This window comes from Scomber japonicus, chromosome 23, assembly GCF_027409825.1.
Source record: "Scomber japonicus isolate fScoJap1 chromosome 23, fScoJap1.pri, whole genome shotgun sequence".
In the NCBI taxonomy this organism is placed as follows: Eukaryota; Metazoa; Chordata; class Actinopteri; order Scombriformes; family Scombridae; genus Scomber; species Scomber japonicus.
In genome coordinates this window covers 20,414,025-20,432,056 of record NC_070600.1, presented here as the reverse complement: position 1 = coordinate 20,432,056, position 18,032 = coordinate 20,414,025, and the positions used below count along the sequence as shown (strand labels likewise).

Genomic DNA, 18,032 nt, shown 5'->3' with positions numbered 1-18,032 from the left:
TTGTTTTGTTTCTGCCTTTAATCAGGGATAGTGGAAACAGAGAGGAAGTAAAGGAAGAAATGCTATCTTTGGCTCAACAATAACAGCTGCACTTCTGAAAACAAGCTAAATGTTTTTTTATTATACAGCCCACAAAATGTTGTATTGCAGCTGCATAGAAGAGTCTTTCAGGTCTCTGGAAATGGCTTGTTGTCAAATAACGTGGATGGTTTTTCAATGTTTGACTAATATTTTTGAGGGGGATTTTTTTTATGTGTTGTGAGTCTAATGCAATAATCATAGCAAAATCTCAAAAGTAGAAACAATGACTCAACAATGAGAGGTACAAAGTCTGGTTAAATATGGTCAGACATGTCTTTAAATGTTTAAAAATGGTCATAAACTCTGCTTTCTGAAAAGTTCCCTTTGCTACATCTATGCCGGAAGCAGATGTTGTGCCGCAGCTGCTACATGTTTTCACTAAGAGCTGGTTGTTGTTTCTCCAGGCCAAGACTTGACTGACCATACAGCCAAGTGAGACTCAGCAGCTGAGTAGTAAATCTCCCAGTAGTAAGAAACCACTTTTGTACTAATTATAAATGCTGGGAATCAACCTTAAATAAATTCTCAGATGGGGTGGAGGGGTGGGGGGGAGACGACTACCCTTCCAAATGCTGTGCAAGTCTATACTATAATTATTCATTTACAGAGTATTCACAACCAAATGATCAAAAACACAAAAGATCTGTACTCCATTCACACACACTTCATTATTTATCGAGACATTACATTCCTCGTGTTCAACAGTAAATTTGCAAACAAAGATTACACATACAGGAGTGTTTTTTTTTTAACTGTTAGACAAAACAAAAACATTTTAAGTGCTTCAGGACACAGGTTTTAAGATTGGGCCACTTTTCTTGGCACACACTACCTTCATTTGCAAAAATTCTTAGGCATCTGTTGTTTCTCGTGTTATTTTTTTTTACATATACTTGGCATAGAAACAACTGGATGGCTATTGTGTAATCTCATATAGGAACTTTACTTCATTATGTGATTAAATATGGTCCTTGGACCCAGATGGAGACATTTGTCCTGAACAGAATCTCTTTATGTTTCAGTCCTGTTTTTCATCATCACAAACCACCGTAGAAGAAATACAGATGCTGTAACTTCGTGTCTCACCCAAGACACTTTGTAGAGAGACTGTAAAATATGGTTCTGCTTCACATCTGAGGTCTTATTTATTTTATAGTAGACCCATTATGATCAAGAAGGACCTGCATACGCCACTATAAAGGGCTTGATACTGTAATAATTTGTTATTCTTGCGTCCTTCTCCCCTGTTGTACAGTCAAATAGTACCCATGCAGCCGAAACTCTAAACCAAACAAACCACAAGTCGTTTCCTATGCTAGAAATGCCTTCTCGATGATCACTCGTGGTGTCTTAGGTGGCTTGTGTATTTCAGGATGACCCTTTTCTTTTCTTAGGTGAATCACAATTTTAACATTCAAACCGTGATAGCCAGTAAATTCCCCACACATAACTTTATATTTCTAGAAGTCTGAATCTAATTCAAATACTATACAAGTTATTTCCTCAATACGCAGGAGGCAACACGGTGCAATTACAGAATGATTTTTCATATCATGTAACATCTTTGTGTTTCCAGCAGCAGTTTTTTTTTTATCGCCTCCCAGTGGTGCCGGCAGCACTACTACGATTGAGGTTGCGACTCAGCTGGGGAAAGTGTACTGTGGGTGTTCTGGATGTGGGGCCGTAGAGGCCGAGGTTTCTGGCTGCCGCCGATTTCCTGGGCTGCTTTACAGAAGGGAAGGGGGAGTAGATTTGCTGTTTAGACGTGGAGGTGGACGGGAACGCCGGTGTGGACGGGGAGGAGGAAATACGAGATCCAGATGATGAGGCGACAGAGGAGAGTGAACCCGTAGAGGGGGAGGAGGTTTTGTAAAAGGTGGAAGAGGTGGGGGTGGAAAAATTGCACAAACCATTCACCGATAGGGATGTTGGGAGACGGGATGTGGAGTGCGGGGTAGGAGTGGAGGGTGGTGTAGGGGAAGAGGTGCAGGACAGATCAACAGAAGCTGATGTAAGGACCGGGGACGGGGACGGACTCGGAGTGGAAGGTGAGGAAGAAGGGATGCAGGAGCTGGAGGAGGGGTGAGGTGGAGGGAGAGCGATGGAGGAAGAGTGTCTGTCAGAGTCGGTGTTTCTTTCTGAACCAGAGGAGTCAGACTCTTTGTGTCTGTTTGAGGACGGTGGTGGAGGAAGAAGAGGGACGACAGGTGCAGGTGTAGACTCAGGTAGTGTGGGTTGTGTATCTACGTTTGTGTTGCTGGAGGAGGTCTGGTCTGATTCGGACTCAAGATCCAGGGAGCCCAGTCGCACCACTACGTCTCCAACTTCTGCTTCTTTTGTCTCATCTTCAACCTGTGGAGCCTCTTCACATACCGACCCTGTACCAGAGGGATCAGGAGATGGAGGCACAGACGAGTCACACCCTTCTTCGGCCCCCTCTTTCTCCTCCTCATCCTCATCATCTCCCTCCTCTTCCTCAATCTTCCTGTTTGTTTCATCCACTGATTCTTTTTCTCCTTCCTCCTCATCCTCCGCCTCCTCTTCCTCCTCTTCCCTTTCCTCTGAATCTCCAAATCCCAGCTGTGCTCGGGCCCTGGCCACATTCCTCCGATGAACCCGGACATGAGCGCGCCAGGGTGACCCTGTGCCTCCACCACAGCTCCCTGGAGATCCGCTGCTGTTAGAGGGCAATGAGCCATAGCGCTGCCTGCCTGGGGAGCCTTGAGTCTGGGACAGAGAAGTGAGTTGGGCTCCTGGCAGTGTGGACGTGCTTGTTGATGTTGGCCTGGAGCCCCAGGGACCTGCACATGGTTTCCGACCCAGAAGGAGGTGGTTGATCACTGTGCTGGAGGAATTGAGTTGGGAGGCAAGGACACGGGTTGCAGGGCACTTGTCTGGAGGAAAGGTGAGAGGTGAGGGGAGAGACATAAAAACAAGTTAAAATATGCTCATAAAAACTCTTTTACAGTCAAGAGGGTGGCAAAGTTAAGAAAGAGGGATTTAATCATCTTGTGTCATGCTTAACTTTAGTAGACAACAGGTATATAACAGGTATGGCATTAATCTGCAGAGGATTCGGTTCAAGATGACCAAACTTTTGAATGTGAGTTTTTGTGCCACTATAAATGTGGTCATGTGGCCTGCAACGGAAGAGTCAGCAATAGAGTTTCATATTATTTTCTCCTTTTTCAGTTTCATGATGATATGAATCTGAGAAAAATAGGCTAAAACTCACATTTGAGAGGCTGTAAACAATAACTTAGTTGGTATTTTTCTTGATCTAGATTATCTACAGTATGAGAAATTAACCTATATTTCAAAATGTTAAGATTACTTTCCCGTTGAGAGACAAATTGATTAACTTTACCAGCACTTAGTTTATTATAGAAATTGCAAAAAGTTGAGAACCTCCACTGAACACCAGAGGGCGTCTAGAGTTTCTGGATTTATTCATCAGGCCTCTGACAGAATGAGACAGCATTTGGACAACCGACTACTGTACTGCATAATTTATTTTTCTCTGAAAAGTATTATATAATATATACAGTAGAGGTATTTGGGCCTTTCCCCAATATGAAGAGACCAAGTTGATGTAAACATGTCTTTATGAAAGCTGATTATTGGGTTTAGAGGGTATGTTTTTCTGCGGTGATTAGTGTGGATAGAGTGTATGTACAGAGGGGAAAAGATCAAACCACACTTTAATACTGTTACACAAGCCTCACAAATCATATGTCAGCATGAAATATTAGAAGTGACAGAATTAGAGGATGCAAATGAAGGTTAGTGATGGAATGAATCAGAAAAAAACCTCAAACATTTTTCTGAAGAAATATGAATCATTTGCAAAGCTGAGACCAGTTGGAGACACCTGTCACTCAATATATCATTAGCACTGTGAAGACATCTTATTGCAATTAAGCATTAGACTGTAGGTGCATTAAAAACAAATAGGCAATTGTAAATATCATTGTAAAAGTCATGATAAATATATAAATGGTTTAATTGCTTTTAGGATGATGGTATACAGTCGCAACCAGAATTTTTAGGTGTTATTAAGTAGTAAAAAAGTTGTTTTATACATCTGATTGATTTATAATTTACTTACTTGCCATCACAAAGCACTTTAAGTGAGAAGCTACTTTTTCTTTAATCTTTGTCTTTCACAAAAGCATCATTTACATTTACAGTTTTTATCTTATGTACTATAGTGAAAGGTGACTCCAAAAAAGGTATTCAGACTTTAACTTTGCATTTACCACCTGCACCAGAACAAAACCATCACCAGTTGCCCCATTGTAAGTATCCATTAGACTATACCATCCATTTTGTTTCTTGTTAAAGAATTAAAAATTAAAGCAGAACCCGTTTCAGAAACGCTCTCAAAACACCGGTCAGAGGCTGCAGCACTTCATTCATTCGGCTGAGAGAGTTAATAGTTTGTTAGGCTTCTTCTGTTTGCTCAGAGCAACACTGCAGCAATGTGTGCAGCTATACTAAATGAATGATGCATGCATACACCCTTCCAGTGTTTTGAGAGCATGATATGAATTCGAAGTTGGGACAACCATAACATATTTACAGTGTATTGTTCTAAAAACTGGAAAGAAGTCAAGATTTTTCAGCTAGAAGTTCCCTCACCAGATTTCCAATACCCCCCCCCCCCCTGTTCCCCGTTTGTTATAAGCATGAGAGAGGTTGCCTTTTTTAATGACATAAAATACCTCTGTTTAAATCTCAATAATAACTTTTTAAGCTGTACAATGCTAGTTACAGTAAGTGCTTATATCAACTGTGTCTGGTTGATTGCAACAAAGGTTTTTCTTAATTTATCATGAATCCAGTTGGAAATCTGCTTTGGGAACCTCTGGTAGATATAAGTTACGGCTCAAGTCTACAAAAAGATATTATGATACAGCTTTTGTTCAAGCACCAATGAATCATTAGAGACCCTCAAATCAGGCCCAGAACACCCAGTTTGAAAAGCCCTGTAGGTTCAACACCAGTACCGTCAGTTTGATGGTCAGAGCCATCGCTGTGTTTGTTGGAAAGCTCCTGAAGAACTCCTGGACTTGTGGCCACTTCAGGTCCAGGTCCTACGAGTCACACATTGACGTCAAACACCTTGTTTATGTGTCTTCACAAAATTTGCACTTTGCTTTGTTTTTGTTTGCGCTCCTGCTTCTTAAAAGCAACAATCCACCGTTTCATTCACAGAAGAAGAACAACCTTACTGGATTTCTGGGTCTAAATACAGATTTGGATACAAACTGCAGCTGCCAGCAAACAGAGTACCAGTAAAATCAAAGTATACTCAAGTGAAAGCGAGTATTTCTTGTGGCTGTGGTATCTATAAATTCTCAAAAACTGAGTGGGAGCTCACATAACACAGCCTGTGGGTTTCATTCTATAAATGTACAGATGATCTATATGTTATTTATATTAATACAGCTAAAACAATACAGGTTTCTGAAGGACAATATCTCTAAATTAAATGTAATATTGTGCATACAGAAACAATAGTGTGAGGATATTTCCTGTAAAGCCACTTATTAAGCTATAATTATTCTAAAGTTATATTTAATTCTATTATTTCTTATATTAATCTCCTCCTACCTGTGCGTATGTAGAGTTGCATAGCCTGTTGCTGCTGCCGCCTCTTGATTCGAGCGTATTGCTTCTTCAGCGCATGGATGTCTGTGCTCATTCTCTCCATCATCATGCTGTTGATGGCTGCTTGATGCTCTGCCTTGGCACCTCCTCCTGCGCCTCCTGCTCCTCCTCCACTTCCTTGCCCACCAGCACCAACCGCTCCTGGACTCAGCTCTGCGATGTTGCCCGTCTCTGATCGATGGTCTGGAGGTAGGAAGCAGAGACACACGGGGGCATATCTCCATTAAAAATCTAAAGTGTTGGGGTTGAGCATAGCTCAGCGGGTAGCGCACCCGCCCCATATGTTGAGGCTATAGTCCTCGTTGCAGGCGATCCCGGTTCGAATCCCGTGCCGAGCGATCTTATCCTGCGTGTCATTCCCCCTCTCTCTGCCTCCTGTTTCCTGTCTATCTTCACTGTCCTGAACATTAAAGGCAAAAAAAAGCCCGAAAAAATATACTTTAAAAAAAAAAAAAAAAAAAAAAAAAAAAAAAAATCTAAAGTGTTTCTTTTTTTTTATCATCTTTGGTTATTTCCCAACTAAATGACAGTATCAGAGGAAGTGCGAGGTAGTAAGTACATACTGAAGCATGAAAATAGTTGAGAATTAAAGTGTTAATAAAGAGAAATACAGCAATACTTCATTCCAACATAACTTTTTAAGTCTCTCAAGTCTTTTTGTTTGTCCCATAACTGCAATGTTTACTTTAAAATTCACACAGAGAAAACAAAATGATTCAAAGGATTAGACTCGAGGGCTTTGGTTAAACTAAATAAATAAATTAAATAAATAAAAAAGGGCGACATCCTCCTCAGCATTCACCACAAATCTGACAAAATCCAGTGTGACTTTTTCGGGTCTTCATATAAGCTTCTTTTCTTACTTATTTGCTCACCCAGTTTTTTTCTTTCATCAGCTCAAGACATAAAGTCAAACCACATAAAACAACAAGCTTTTTGATGCCATCTAAAGAAAAGTGGAATAAAAGTCTTTGTTGTCTGTATTTTGTTTTTTTGAACATGAATATCACATTAGCTCTTAATGAAACCAGCCAGGAGCAGCACTTCCAGTCAGTCTCTCCTGTTAATTGCATTATCTGCGTCACGCTTTTACACCAAAGCTGCCTTTGAAGATAAGATTAAAAAAAAAACGAACTTTACTGTCAACATCCAGTTTTGATTTTGGTTTTCTTGATGAAAAAGGTCAATTATCTTTCTATCATCTTCCTGCTTTTGTGCTGCAAACCAACACAATGAAAAAATCGCTGCAGTGTAGACGACTGTAGCAGCTGGCGGTTTAGTTTGTTTACTGTAATTACACTGGTGTCTCAGAATGACTGCGGTAAAGATTTATTGATGTTCCTTCGCCACCCACAGCACTTAAGAATGAGCGTTGTTTCGCTTTTGAACTAGGTCAAGTCAGCTGTAATGAGATCTACTTATGAGGTTAAACAGAGCAGTCAGTTTTTATCTGAAGTTTTCATTTTAGATCTTAACCAATGTTTTTTTTTTTTTTTATCCAAATCCCTCAGGCTGCGTACAGTTGTTTTAAAGATTGGACGAGTCGTTAAAAGAGGAGGAAGAGCTGGGATTTGCCTGGAGGAAACAGATCAGAGACGGTTTGTACTTGGGAGTCAAATTGAGGGCAGAACACGAGGATTTAGGGCAGTAGTTTGTCTGGCTGCCGGCCCAGTACCTTCTCCATTGGCTGCCACTGAAATCCCTGTGTGGTGTTACGAGGGTGGCTTCACTGACCTTTGAGATGTTTTTGGTATCTCTGCAGCTCGGGGGCCAGCAAGCCACCCAGAGGCCCCAAACAGCCGAGCGCCGTCACCACAGAGTCTTCATCGTCCATGTCGGCATCGTCGTCGCTCTCCCAGCCGCCCAGACCACCACTGAAACAAGACAGGGGCATCATCATCATCATCATCATCACCTACTCTATACTGAAAGTTACAATGCTAAGTATAGGACAAACCTTCCATTGGATTTGACTGAGGTAGGGAACGGAGTGATGTTGTAGGTGTATTTCTCTCTCAGCTCGGCCAGCTGAGGAAAAGGAAACACCGCCATGGAGTAAACCTCCTAACAGACAGAGAGAAAAATTATGTTAAAACAGCATGTTGACGTGGATGATTCTGCATCAATTCACAAAAATCAAACATCAGTCCTCTAAATGTCAGTCAATAATGTGATGTTGATGAGGACTCAACTAGGAAGGCAGTACTGCACCCACACAGTCTATAGCACACAGTTAGTGTAAAGACTAGCATTAATCTTCACAAAAAGGTGGCGGCTGCAATTGCATTTTTTGATTTAATGACTAAATTATTACCTTTGTAAGATGAATATGAAGTATTACTGTGAATACTTTCTAAGCCGTCACTCAAAAACTGACATTAGTGGAGCAGAGCAGCAGTAATAAAGCACACCAGCTGAAGAAAATAACTCAGTCTGCTCCGTCTGCTCCGTCTGCTTCACCTTAAAACAACCCTGCTGCGCCCACTCAGTGTCTTGGACAACGATATCGATCCCGTAGCTAACAGCGCAGCAGAGAGACTGCTCTCCACTGTGCTTTCGTCTCCCCCTTATTTTATTATTCTCATACAGGCAGGAGACTGTAAGACTGCTTTCAAATTAAATAATTCATTAATTAAGGCTGCAGACTATTCATCTTATCTGCCAGTTAATTGCTATATTTCATTTCAGTGGATTAAGAACAGAGAAAAGAATGACTCATGTATAGAAATAAAACAATTTGATGCATCAATAGTCATTTTATTTTATCATAGTCCTCTGAATCAGAGTTGAATTGCCGAGATGATTCCCACCACTGTAAAAATGGTTAAAAGTAGTTTTATTTTTGCACTGATCTAACCTGCATGAGTTCAGCAGGATCAATGAGGTTGCGCTCCAGCATCTCCTGAGTGAGGCAACCCATCGTGCTGTAAAAGTCATCCGCCGTCTGGCAATACTCAATCCGCCTGGATAGAGACAGAAGAGGAAGGCAGGTACCAGTTAATGGAAATCCAGACAGAAGATGGATAGAAAGAATAGAAGAAGAAGAGCAAGAAATAAAAAGGACAATATAGATATTCACATTTTGATTGCTAATAATGTAACATGAAGATTTCCAATGATACAATATGATAATACAAACCAGTATTTTTTGTAGAATTGATAGACTGAATCTTACAACACATTTCCATAAAACTATGAGATAATTTATGTAAACAACGGCCAACTCACTCTCCCAGTCTCTCCCAGATGGCGAGGGCGGCCCGAAACAGCACCTCCGACCCCTCAAAGAAAACCGAGTCCCAGATCTTCAGCACGGTGGCTGCCGGCAAGCAGGTGGCAAACATGGTGAGAAACCACTGCATAGTGAACACGTTGGTCAGCGGAGGCTCGTAGCTGCCTGAGAGAAGCAGACGCATGTTAGGTGAGTGATTTGTTCGTTCACTACTACAAAATATTGGAAACAGAGAAGGAATCAGGCAATAAGTTTAATATGAAGATCATTTTACAGATAATGCTATTTTCTTAAAGTCTATGTAAAGTAAGAATAAATATGTTCTGAGTTTGACATATCACAGAAAAGTGTGTTGTTAACCACCCTACCAAATTTGAATGATTAAAAAAAAAAAAAAAATCGCCAAATATATGAAATTAGGATTCAAACTCAGTCTCTTTATCTGCCCCCATTCCAAGTGTCACCTGTCAATCAAAATCACCACCTCTACCAGAAACATGGACGCTACGTCTGAGAGCTTTCTGCTGCTAGCTCGGCGGCTAACTCAGCTAACTGGCTAACTGTAGACTGTAGTAGTAGTAGTGTGTGCTGAAAGTATTTATACCTCTACAGCAGCTGGGGCGAGTTTATGCTAATCACTAAATCCTGAACACAGAAATCTTGAAACACAGTTTGTGAAACCTAGCTCCACAATTCAAATCTAAATGGTTGAAATGCTTTTTACACCTTTTTTAGAAATACATTTATGACCTATTTAATGTGTTTAGAGGAAAATGTCTGAATTCACTTTACACAGTCTTTAAACTTGTGACTATATTTTCACCAGCATCATTTAACAGTTAAAGCAGCATCTTTCATACCAGGCTGCAACACTTTGTGCCACTAAATCATTCACAGAGATTCATACCTCCTGCTTCTCTGTTGGCAGCTTTCTGGAGGTGGTGGAGGTGCTGCGACAGCCTGGGCAGCTTCAGACGCAGCACATCTCTGAACACTGCCATGTCCACTGATGGAGAAGGAGATAGTGTGTAAAGTATAAAGTGGGATGTCTGATGGTAACACGGTTAGAGATTTAACAGATTTACCGTAAGTGTAGAGTCATTATGTGACTGTTATTAACTCTTACTCTAAATGAAAGAAAGTCAGTCATTCATGTATTTAGACTAGATCTTTTACTACAAACAGACAACAACTTCAGTTCTGGGCTGAATCTAGGACAGTCTTCAAGCTCATGGATCAGGTTTTTGTGTGTGTGTGTGTGTGTGTGTGTCTCATTGTGTTTACCTGACAATGCTCGAAGGTTGTTGGCAAAATAACTCTCAGGCAGCACTTTGTCAATCAGATAGATCATCACCTGAATACAGAAGAGCAGAAAAAAGACAGAGAAGCTAAATGAGAGGCATAAAGCAGCACAGAAACAAGTTTATGATATAAAAATGATATAAAACTCCCTATTTTTCATACAATATGTAGTGAAATTGAAGCACGTGAGCACAGAGTATTAATATCATTACTCTGTGTGTGTGTGTGTGTGTGTGTGTGTGTGTGTGTATACCTTAAGTGCATCGCTCTCATTTCCCTCTGTAACTTCGAGTATGAGAGCAGCCAGGACGTTAAATCCTTGGCAGTAGCCCACAGCTTTATTCCAGCGGGCGTATGCAAGCAGCACTCTCTTCAACACCACCCGGTCTTGCTCCCCCTCCTGGCCGCAGTAAGAACTGCAGCCCGTCCTGTGCAGGTCCTGAGATGGAGGAAAAAAAGTAGAGTATGGATTTATTGCAGGATAAATCAATTATCACTGGATGCATTGAGGAAAGAGACAGAGACTGGAAGACAATTGGACTTTGCTGTGTTAATGGAAACAGGCATTACTCTGAGTCATAGAGAAATAAAAAAAAAAGAGCTGTGGTGTTTCCATGATGCAGCCAGCGAGCGCTCTGACGCACAGACATAAGCAAACATCCTCCTCCGGACACTAATCTTAACGGTCGCATCAAATGTAATCACAGCAGCTTTCGAGGCACAAGCTGTACTTTGTTAGGAGAATATGTTGAAATGTACTCAGTAGGAAAACATCACTGATGACTCTGGGAAGTTTTCTAGCTCAAAACAACAAAAACAGACACTCAAGGCAAAGTCATCTTCACTCACAACACATAAAAGCTTTTACCAAACTATCATATTCATCATCATTATATTCAGAATCGATCATATTCACAGATAAGGACCAAGAATTATGGCTAAAAGCTCCCAAAACATAGTAAGTTAGTAAGAGTTTTAAAAAAAAATACAGTTTCTTAGATCAAAAATTTACTTTAATCTTTCTGACTGTTACCAAATGTATAATTCTTATAATAAATAATTGACCTTTACTTCACTTACAATCTACATAATGAGAAATCTCTTCAGAAAAATCCTACATACATACATCAAGAAAATCATAACCTTTCACACCCATGATGGAAGTATTATAGTCTGTAAATGAGATCTACGGTCTTTTGATGGCCTTAACCTTCGTGTCGTCCTCCCGGCTGAAATTGACCCCGTCTGTTTTGACTGTTCCTTCCTTTCTTCCTTTCTTTTTATTTTTTCCTTCGTTCTTCCCTTCCTTCCCTCTTTCTTTGCTCCCTCCTCCTTCCTTTTGTCCTTACTTCCTTCCTCTTTTCCTCCCTCCCTTTCTCTTTTCCTCCTTCCTTCCTCCTGTCCTTCCTCTTTTCCCTCCTTACTCCTGTCCTTCCTTCCTTCCTTCCTTCCTCCCTCCCTCTCTTCCTTTCTCCTGTCTTTACTTGACACTGAATACAGTTCCTTAAAACACTGAATACAGTACTAGTAGTATTTTGTAATAAAGTCATTAAAACATTTAGATCTGTTTAGATGAAAAAAACACTTAGAAAGGACAAGACAATATCATCCTCTATGGGCTGCAGTATCATTCATGATGGAAACCTACATGTTTGGAGCTGTATGTAAAAATGCTGAGGCTTCAGTACTGTGCAGAAAACCACTGACTCAGGATGAACCCCCACCCTCCCCCAACATAAAAACACAATCTGGTTACCTTGACGATTTGGATGCCAAGAGAGTCATCGTCTGGGTTGCTGCGCTCGTTAAAAGCAAAACGAAGCGTCTTCTCCCAGTCGATGGAGATACTGTGGAGGTACTGGTCTGCTAGCGTTAGCCACACCTGCAGAAACAATAACAGATAAACAAAGAGCTGAATTACAACATTCATCTTTTGAGTTGCTTTCCCAACTGAGTCATACACGAACAAATATTTAAACTTTCCTCTTTTCACCATTAAGAATATTCTCATGTTTCTCTCTCTCTCCTACTAGAGGCCACTTGTTCAACAGTGATTCATTTTGTTTTGTTGAGTTCACAGAAGAGACAAGATTTCCTTGTTCATCTCCTCCGCTGACAAGATGAATGTAATCACTACCATTTCCCCCTCCGCTCTCTCATCCCCGAGAGATAAAGTTAAGATGCGTGATGAATGGAGCGTTGTAGACAAACTGCCTCTACATATTGTTCTTTTATACAATGACATCTCTCTCTCTCTCTCTCTCCCTCTCGGTCTCTTAAGACTTTAAAACGCTGCTTTCAGGTTGACAATAATGGGAAAGAAAACATCCTTTTCTTGTAATAGCACATCTGGGTCATCACTTTATTTCACTAAATCCCCCGTGGGTTCAAAAACGGACACAAACAGAGAAGATAAATGCAAAAACATCTTATTTATCAACATGTGTTTTTCATATGGAAGATATTTCAAGCCCCAAATAAAGGGAAAATCCAACAGTTGTGGCTCATAGTTCATACAAGTCGACTAAAAATGCAACAAATACAAGGCTGCATTGGGAAGCTAAATTTAGTGGTACCCCCTCAGAACAGTGAAGCAGTTTATTACCAGCAGCTGTGAGAAAGAGATAATCGTCCCATCATAACAATACAATACATGTTAGTTTAAGAGTCGTACCCTTTTCCTCCATTCTTTCGGGATCCCAGTAGGGAGTCGGGCCACTGCTTTAAGGGCGTCGTACCACTGCAGGAGAGAAAACACACACAATTAAGTTTAATTTACAACCTTAATTAACCAGATTACTTCTTCTGAGGCTGTAGATGTCTTTTAAATCAGTGACTTTGCAGCACAATATTAGTAAATCTACATTAGTTAAGGGAAGGGAAGTTTATTTATATAGCATTTCAACAACAAGATAATTCAAAGTGCTGTACGTAAAACAGGATATAATAACCACACACGGCAAAATAAAATAAAAAATCACATTTAAATATGATTAAAGTGCTAAATTGGAAATAAAAATAGAGTAAAACAGATAAAAACAGGTGAATATAAAAGTTACAGCTCAGTGTGAGATATTAACCCTAAAATGTTTGATTTATTAAAAAGCAGTTGTTCAGAGAAAAGTCTTGTCATTGACTACATTGAGATTTCTGACTTGATTTCAGGTTGCTTTTTTTTAACATTAACGATTGAAACTGAGGGCTGACTTTTAAATCGTTCTTCCTTGGCTCCAAAAACATTAACTTCAGCTTTATCTTTGTTTAACTGAAGACAATTCAGACAAAACTACAGCTTATAATGGCTTAAAATTGTTTCTCTCCACCAAAAGGTTGCAGCATATGATCGGAGAGCTCACCTGTTGGAATCCATTCTTTCCCAGCGATGGTTCAATGGTAAATTTCAGCCTTGTGTCAACACCTGAAAACCAACAGAGACACTTGGTTAGACTATACAGTTAGTATTCAATCAGGTATTGAACTAGTGATCCTAAAGTATAAGGCCATGTATAAAATAATTCACATGTATACACGTGGTTGTCAGTTTATTACAGCAGGTCAGTCCGGCTTCAACTAATGCAGTCTAATGTCAAAAGCCTTTCAATAAATCCCACCTTAATAAACATTTGAGAGAAACCTTTTTTTATTTAAGCTGGTTTAGAGAAGTGATTATTCAACTTTATGGTTGCTTTTAAGGCTATTATTTTGGGTTGTTTGTGGTTTGTGGTTTCTGTTAAATTGATATAAATGGGATCAATATCTCTCTTTCTCATTAAACAAGAGGTTAAACAGACAACAGGGTGTAACTGTGAAGCAATAAATACAAGGATAGGCAGAATATATTGTCATAGTGTCACAACTGTTATCGTAAATAAAGCTAAATAGAGTAATTCAAGGATCTCATCAGGCTCAGTTTCTTCCCAGAACAGACTCAAAAAGCTTTATCTGAACAAATATAATGATTGAATAAAATAGCAGCCAGTGACGCATAAGACTAAAGGCAACAGATGGGAATTAATGACACCAAATTAATCATTTACGATTCATAATCATGAGGCGGACAAAAACCACAGAGCAAAACCAACGGCGGGGTTCAAAAGTAAACAAATTAATCTTAAATTGAGGACAAATCCAAAGTCCAGGAGGCTTAATGTGTATACAAAATGACATTAAGCAATTTTATCTAGATAAATATTATAAAAGAAATGTTTGGTCTATAAAACATCAGGAAATGGTGAACATCATCCTCCTCAGTAAGAGATCCCTTGCCAACTTCACAGTCCTCATCCTCGTTTAGTGCAAACATATATCCCAAAGTTAATTTGATGTTAATATAAGGTTTCAGCAAACTCACTTAAATCTTCTTTTTTAGTTTAACTCACATCTTTGTTTCCTGTTTGAGTTGCGATGGAGGACAAGTACCCAAAAGCGTCAATTTCATACCAAAAATACAGCAGATACTCACTTGATTTGGCCTTTATTAAGCTTAAGATTAACTGCAGGCTATGTATATTTAGACAAAATGAGGACAGTGGAGCTTGTCCCTCATCTGTTACTGTTCATGTAAAGTATCACTCTGTCTCTGCATCTCTAATTAAAGTATGAACAGGAGGAATTACCACAACGTGCAAAAACTAGTTTCAGGGATCATGAGCACCTGATTCTTGAAAACTATAGTACTCCCATAACTATTGTAATAACTAGATAATTCTCAAAAACAGTATATATATGGAGGCTAAACTTTCCTATAATTGAGCAAGTCAGTAAACTTCACATATTCAAAATCGGACATTAAAAATCAAATCACTATCACTCAATGAGTTTATGTCCACTACAATACAAAACCTTTGCATAACTTCTTATACAACTTATTTTCTAGATCAAATACTATAAAAACATAATATTTAAGACTACTGTATGTAATATATAATAATATTATGGACATAAACGTGCGCAGGTAATCGAAGCTTCACGGAAAAGGAAGAGTCGCTGTCCATCTCTGTGGTGCTGAATTCGCGTTTCTCGGTAAAAAGAGAGAAATCGGTAAAAATCTCCCTAAAATAAACACACACAATCTACTTCCTTCAGAGGATATTTAGCACAGTATAGCTTTCCACCAGAAGACCAAACGGAAATGAAATTCTGATCTGAAGTTAAGAGGGGGAAAGTCCTGACATGTTTCGGCTCAGGGCCAACAGCACGGCGGACTCTTCCTCTCTGAATCCCGCAGCGTCTCTGGAGGATTTACCGGCCTCTTTAAAAAACCGGCAGCGCACTATGATTGAAGTCATTTTCTCTTAATATTAAAAAGTCAAACTCATTATAGATAAAGATAGATGTTTAACCTGAATGGTCCGCCTCTGTTGTTTTGTCCTGCGCCATTGCTTTTTTCCCCCTCCTCCTCCTCTCAGAGCTTTGGGAGAGGATTAACACGGAAAACCCTCCTCCTACTTCCCTGTCACAGATTAGTGCGACACGACTGACACGGTATGTGTGTTTAACTGAGGTCTGCAACACCCCTGGAGCACAGAAACTATACTCATAATAATGAGAGGGGGATACGTTATTAGTCAGGAGAAGAAAATGCCAGAGGGGGAAAAGGAGAGAAAGAAAGATAAGGAGAAAGGAAGCAGGAAGAAAGAAAAGGTGGGAAATTTGAGATGGAAGAGTTTGGAGAAGCAACCAATGCAATAAAAACACTAAAATAACTTCAGAAAAACTTCAATTTGTGCTTGCTTCCCCTTTCCAGAGGCTCAAATATCTTCCAATCCTCCAATTTCAAAGAAATCAGGACAACTTAACTTCCACTCTCTACCAGATATTAACAAGATTATAGCTTTGTTCAATGTTAATAGAGAAGTTTAAGTGTTTCTCCTTTATAGAAAGTCCATTAGAAGAACAGGAAGTAGATGTTTCCAGTATTTAAACCGCATCCAGCAGCAGAGAAACACCACAATAACTAGGTCTGGGTATCGGTATTCGAAATAAATCTATACCAAGTAGTATCGAAGCGTCTCCCATCAAACTATACCTCGAAATGAATCCTTTTTGCACCCAGAGCTAGAAAATATGACTATTTTGCCTCCTCAGTTGTAATGCAAGCACACACTCATTGCACATTCATGACATGAGTATACTCTACGTCTATGCACGCACGCACACACACACACACACACACACACACACACACGGATTTAAAAGTGTGTGTGTGTGTGGTGTATGCTGTGACCCACATCCTGATTTTGCATTTGTGTAAAAAATCAAATCATTTAGATGTGGAGGAGTGGAGATGCTTCTATTCACATGATGGGTATCAAATTAATTACTCAGTTGGTATTGGTGTCACTTTAAAAAAAAAGGTACTTGGATTTTTTGAATGCATTTACTCATGAATTTATAGCTTTGATGTTTAGTAATGTGAAGGTGTAACTGTTTCCATGTATGTATCCAACAGTAAATAAGGTGAAACACACAGTCACAGCCATTTAACCTAAGAGGAGGGTGATCAAATATAGACACAAAGCACAGACTGTGATGAAAACAGCAGCAAACAAAAGGCCGACAAGCTGCACTGATGTGTGTTTAAAAACTGTGATTTCCATATGAGACTCATGAGGCATAAAAACTGCTGCCAACGAACATCTAACCTACATACCGAGTGCAACAGGGTGTCCTCAAAATGTCCGTGTGAAGAACTGAAGCGGTGACTGATGGCTGACAAGATGTTATCTGGCAGGTATGATACAATTTTAGATGTATGACATCTAACCGGGGCGCTCTGCATGCCCCCATGATTTGATTTTGGAGTCTGTGAAGGTCAGGTTGGTTATTCAGTCAGGGGCCTTTGTTCCCGCTGGTGACTTATAGCTCAGAGCAGATGAAACATTGTGGGCAAATTGGAGTCTGTGCTCATAATAATGGGGCACATGAGTAATATAGCAAGAGAGTCATTTATCAGCTGCAGTTGCCTACAGGCTAATAATATGTTATAGTGTATTATTCCCCCTTATTTTACATATCTGTCAGCTTATAATGAGGGTGAAATGGTTTAAAAACACTATTGTTGTATGTGGTGTGGTCCAAAGTATGCCTATGATACAAACTGTTTGATAATATGATATAAAATACTATAATAATCTAATCAGTTTACATTTGATCATTACACCATGCCAATTGAAATGTATAACAATCAGGCTGGCTTAAGGAAAAGGAAAAGGAAAGTATTTGGGCTTCAATACATTTTTCTTTAAAGTTTTCATTATCAATTATTTTCTCAATAAATCAATTATTTAATTAACTGTACGCATATTAATATATATATATAGGCCTATATGACAAAGGAAGTATTAGATTGTCACATTTGAGAAGCTCTTGTTGCTGGTTTTACTGTCAATTGACTGATTGATTCATCTTAGCAAGATTTTTTTTGGACGTTTTCTTATCGATTAATCAGTCTTATTTTCTCAATAAATCGATTAGTGAAATAAATACTCCTCAGAGGACAAGGTAATGAGTCTAAAAATATGAAGGTGGTCAATTAACTGTCATATATGAAAACGGACGGAAATGGAAAACAGTAGTTAGATTTGAGAAGCTCTTCCTGCTCTATTTTTTCTTGTTAATTGATTAATTGATTAATCGATGCAAGAGAAAGTGTGCACGCGCCTACTATAAAGCCACATACTTATATATATATATACACATGTAAAGCCCAAATGCACTCTTAATGTCAGGCTACCACTTCATT

At 39.5% G+C, this 18,032-nt stretch overlaps 1 protein-coding gene across 2 annotated transcripts in view; it reads right to left on the bottom strand.

Moving 5' to 3' along the window:
• Nucleotides 1-761: 761 nt before the first annotated feature.
• tbc1d30 (TBC1 domain family, member 30) overlaps nucleotides 762-18,032 on the bottom strand; it is a 29,267-nt gene continuing 11,996 nt past the window's right edge. Inside the window, exons 3-15 of one of the 2 annotated variants that reach the window (XM_053314147.1) lie at nucleotides 13,645-13,706; nucleotides 12,963-13,028; nucleotides 12,045-12,170; nucleotides 10,542-10,727; nucleotides 10,271-10,340; nucleotides 9,894-9,992; nucleotides 8,983-9,151; nucleotides 8,612-8,717; nucleotides 7,712-7,818; nucleotides 7,489-7,628; nucleotides 5,698-5,937; nucleotides 5,091-5,177; nucleotides 762-2,975 (exon numbers count right to left, since the gene is read on the bottom strand). In XM_053314147.1, coding sequence (XP_053170122.1) covers nucleotides 1,672-2,975; nucleotides 5,091-5,177; nucleotides 5,698-5,937; nucleotides 7,489-7,628; nucleotides 7,712-7,818; nucleotides 8,612-8,717; nucleotides 8,983-9,151; nucleotides 9,894-9,992; nucleotides 10,271-10,340; nucleotides 10,542-10,727; nucleotides 12,045-12,170; nucleotides 12,963-13,028; nucleotides 13,645-13,706 — 2,762 coding nt within the window. In that variant the 3' untranslated portion in view covers nucleotides 762-1,671. The remainder of the gene's footprint in view (nucleotides 2,976-5,090; nucleotides 5,178-5,697; nucleotides 5,938-7,488; nucleotides 7,629-7,711; nucleotides 7,819-8,611; nucleotides 8,718-8,982; nucleotides 9,152-9,893; nucleotides 9,993-10,270; nucleotides 10,341-10,541; nucleotides 10,728-12,044; nucleotides 12,171-12,962; nucleotides 13,029-13,644; nucleotides 13,707-18,032) is intronic. The other variant, XM_053314148.1, reaches the window with a different exon arrangement.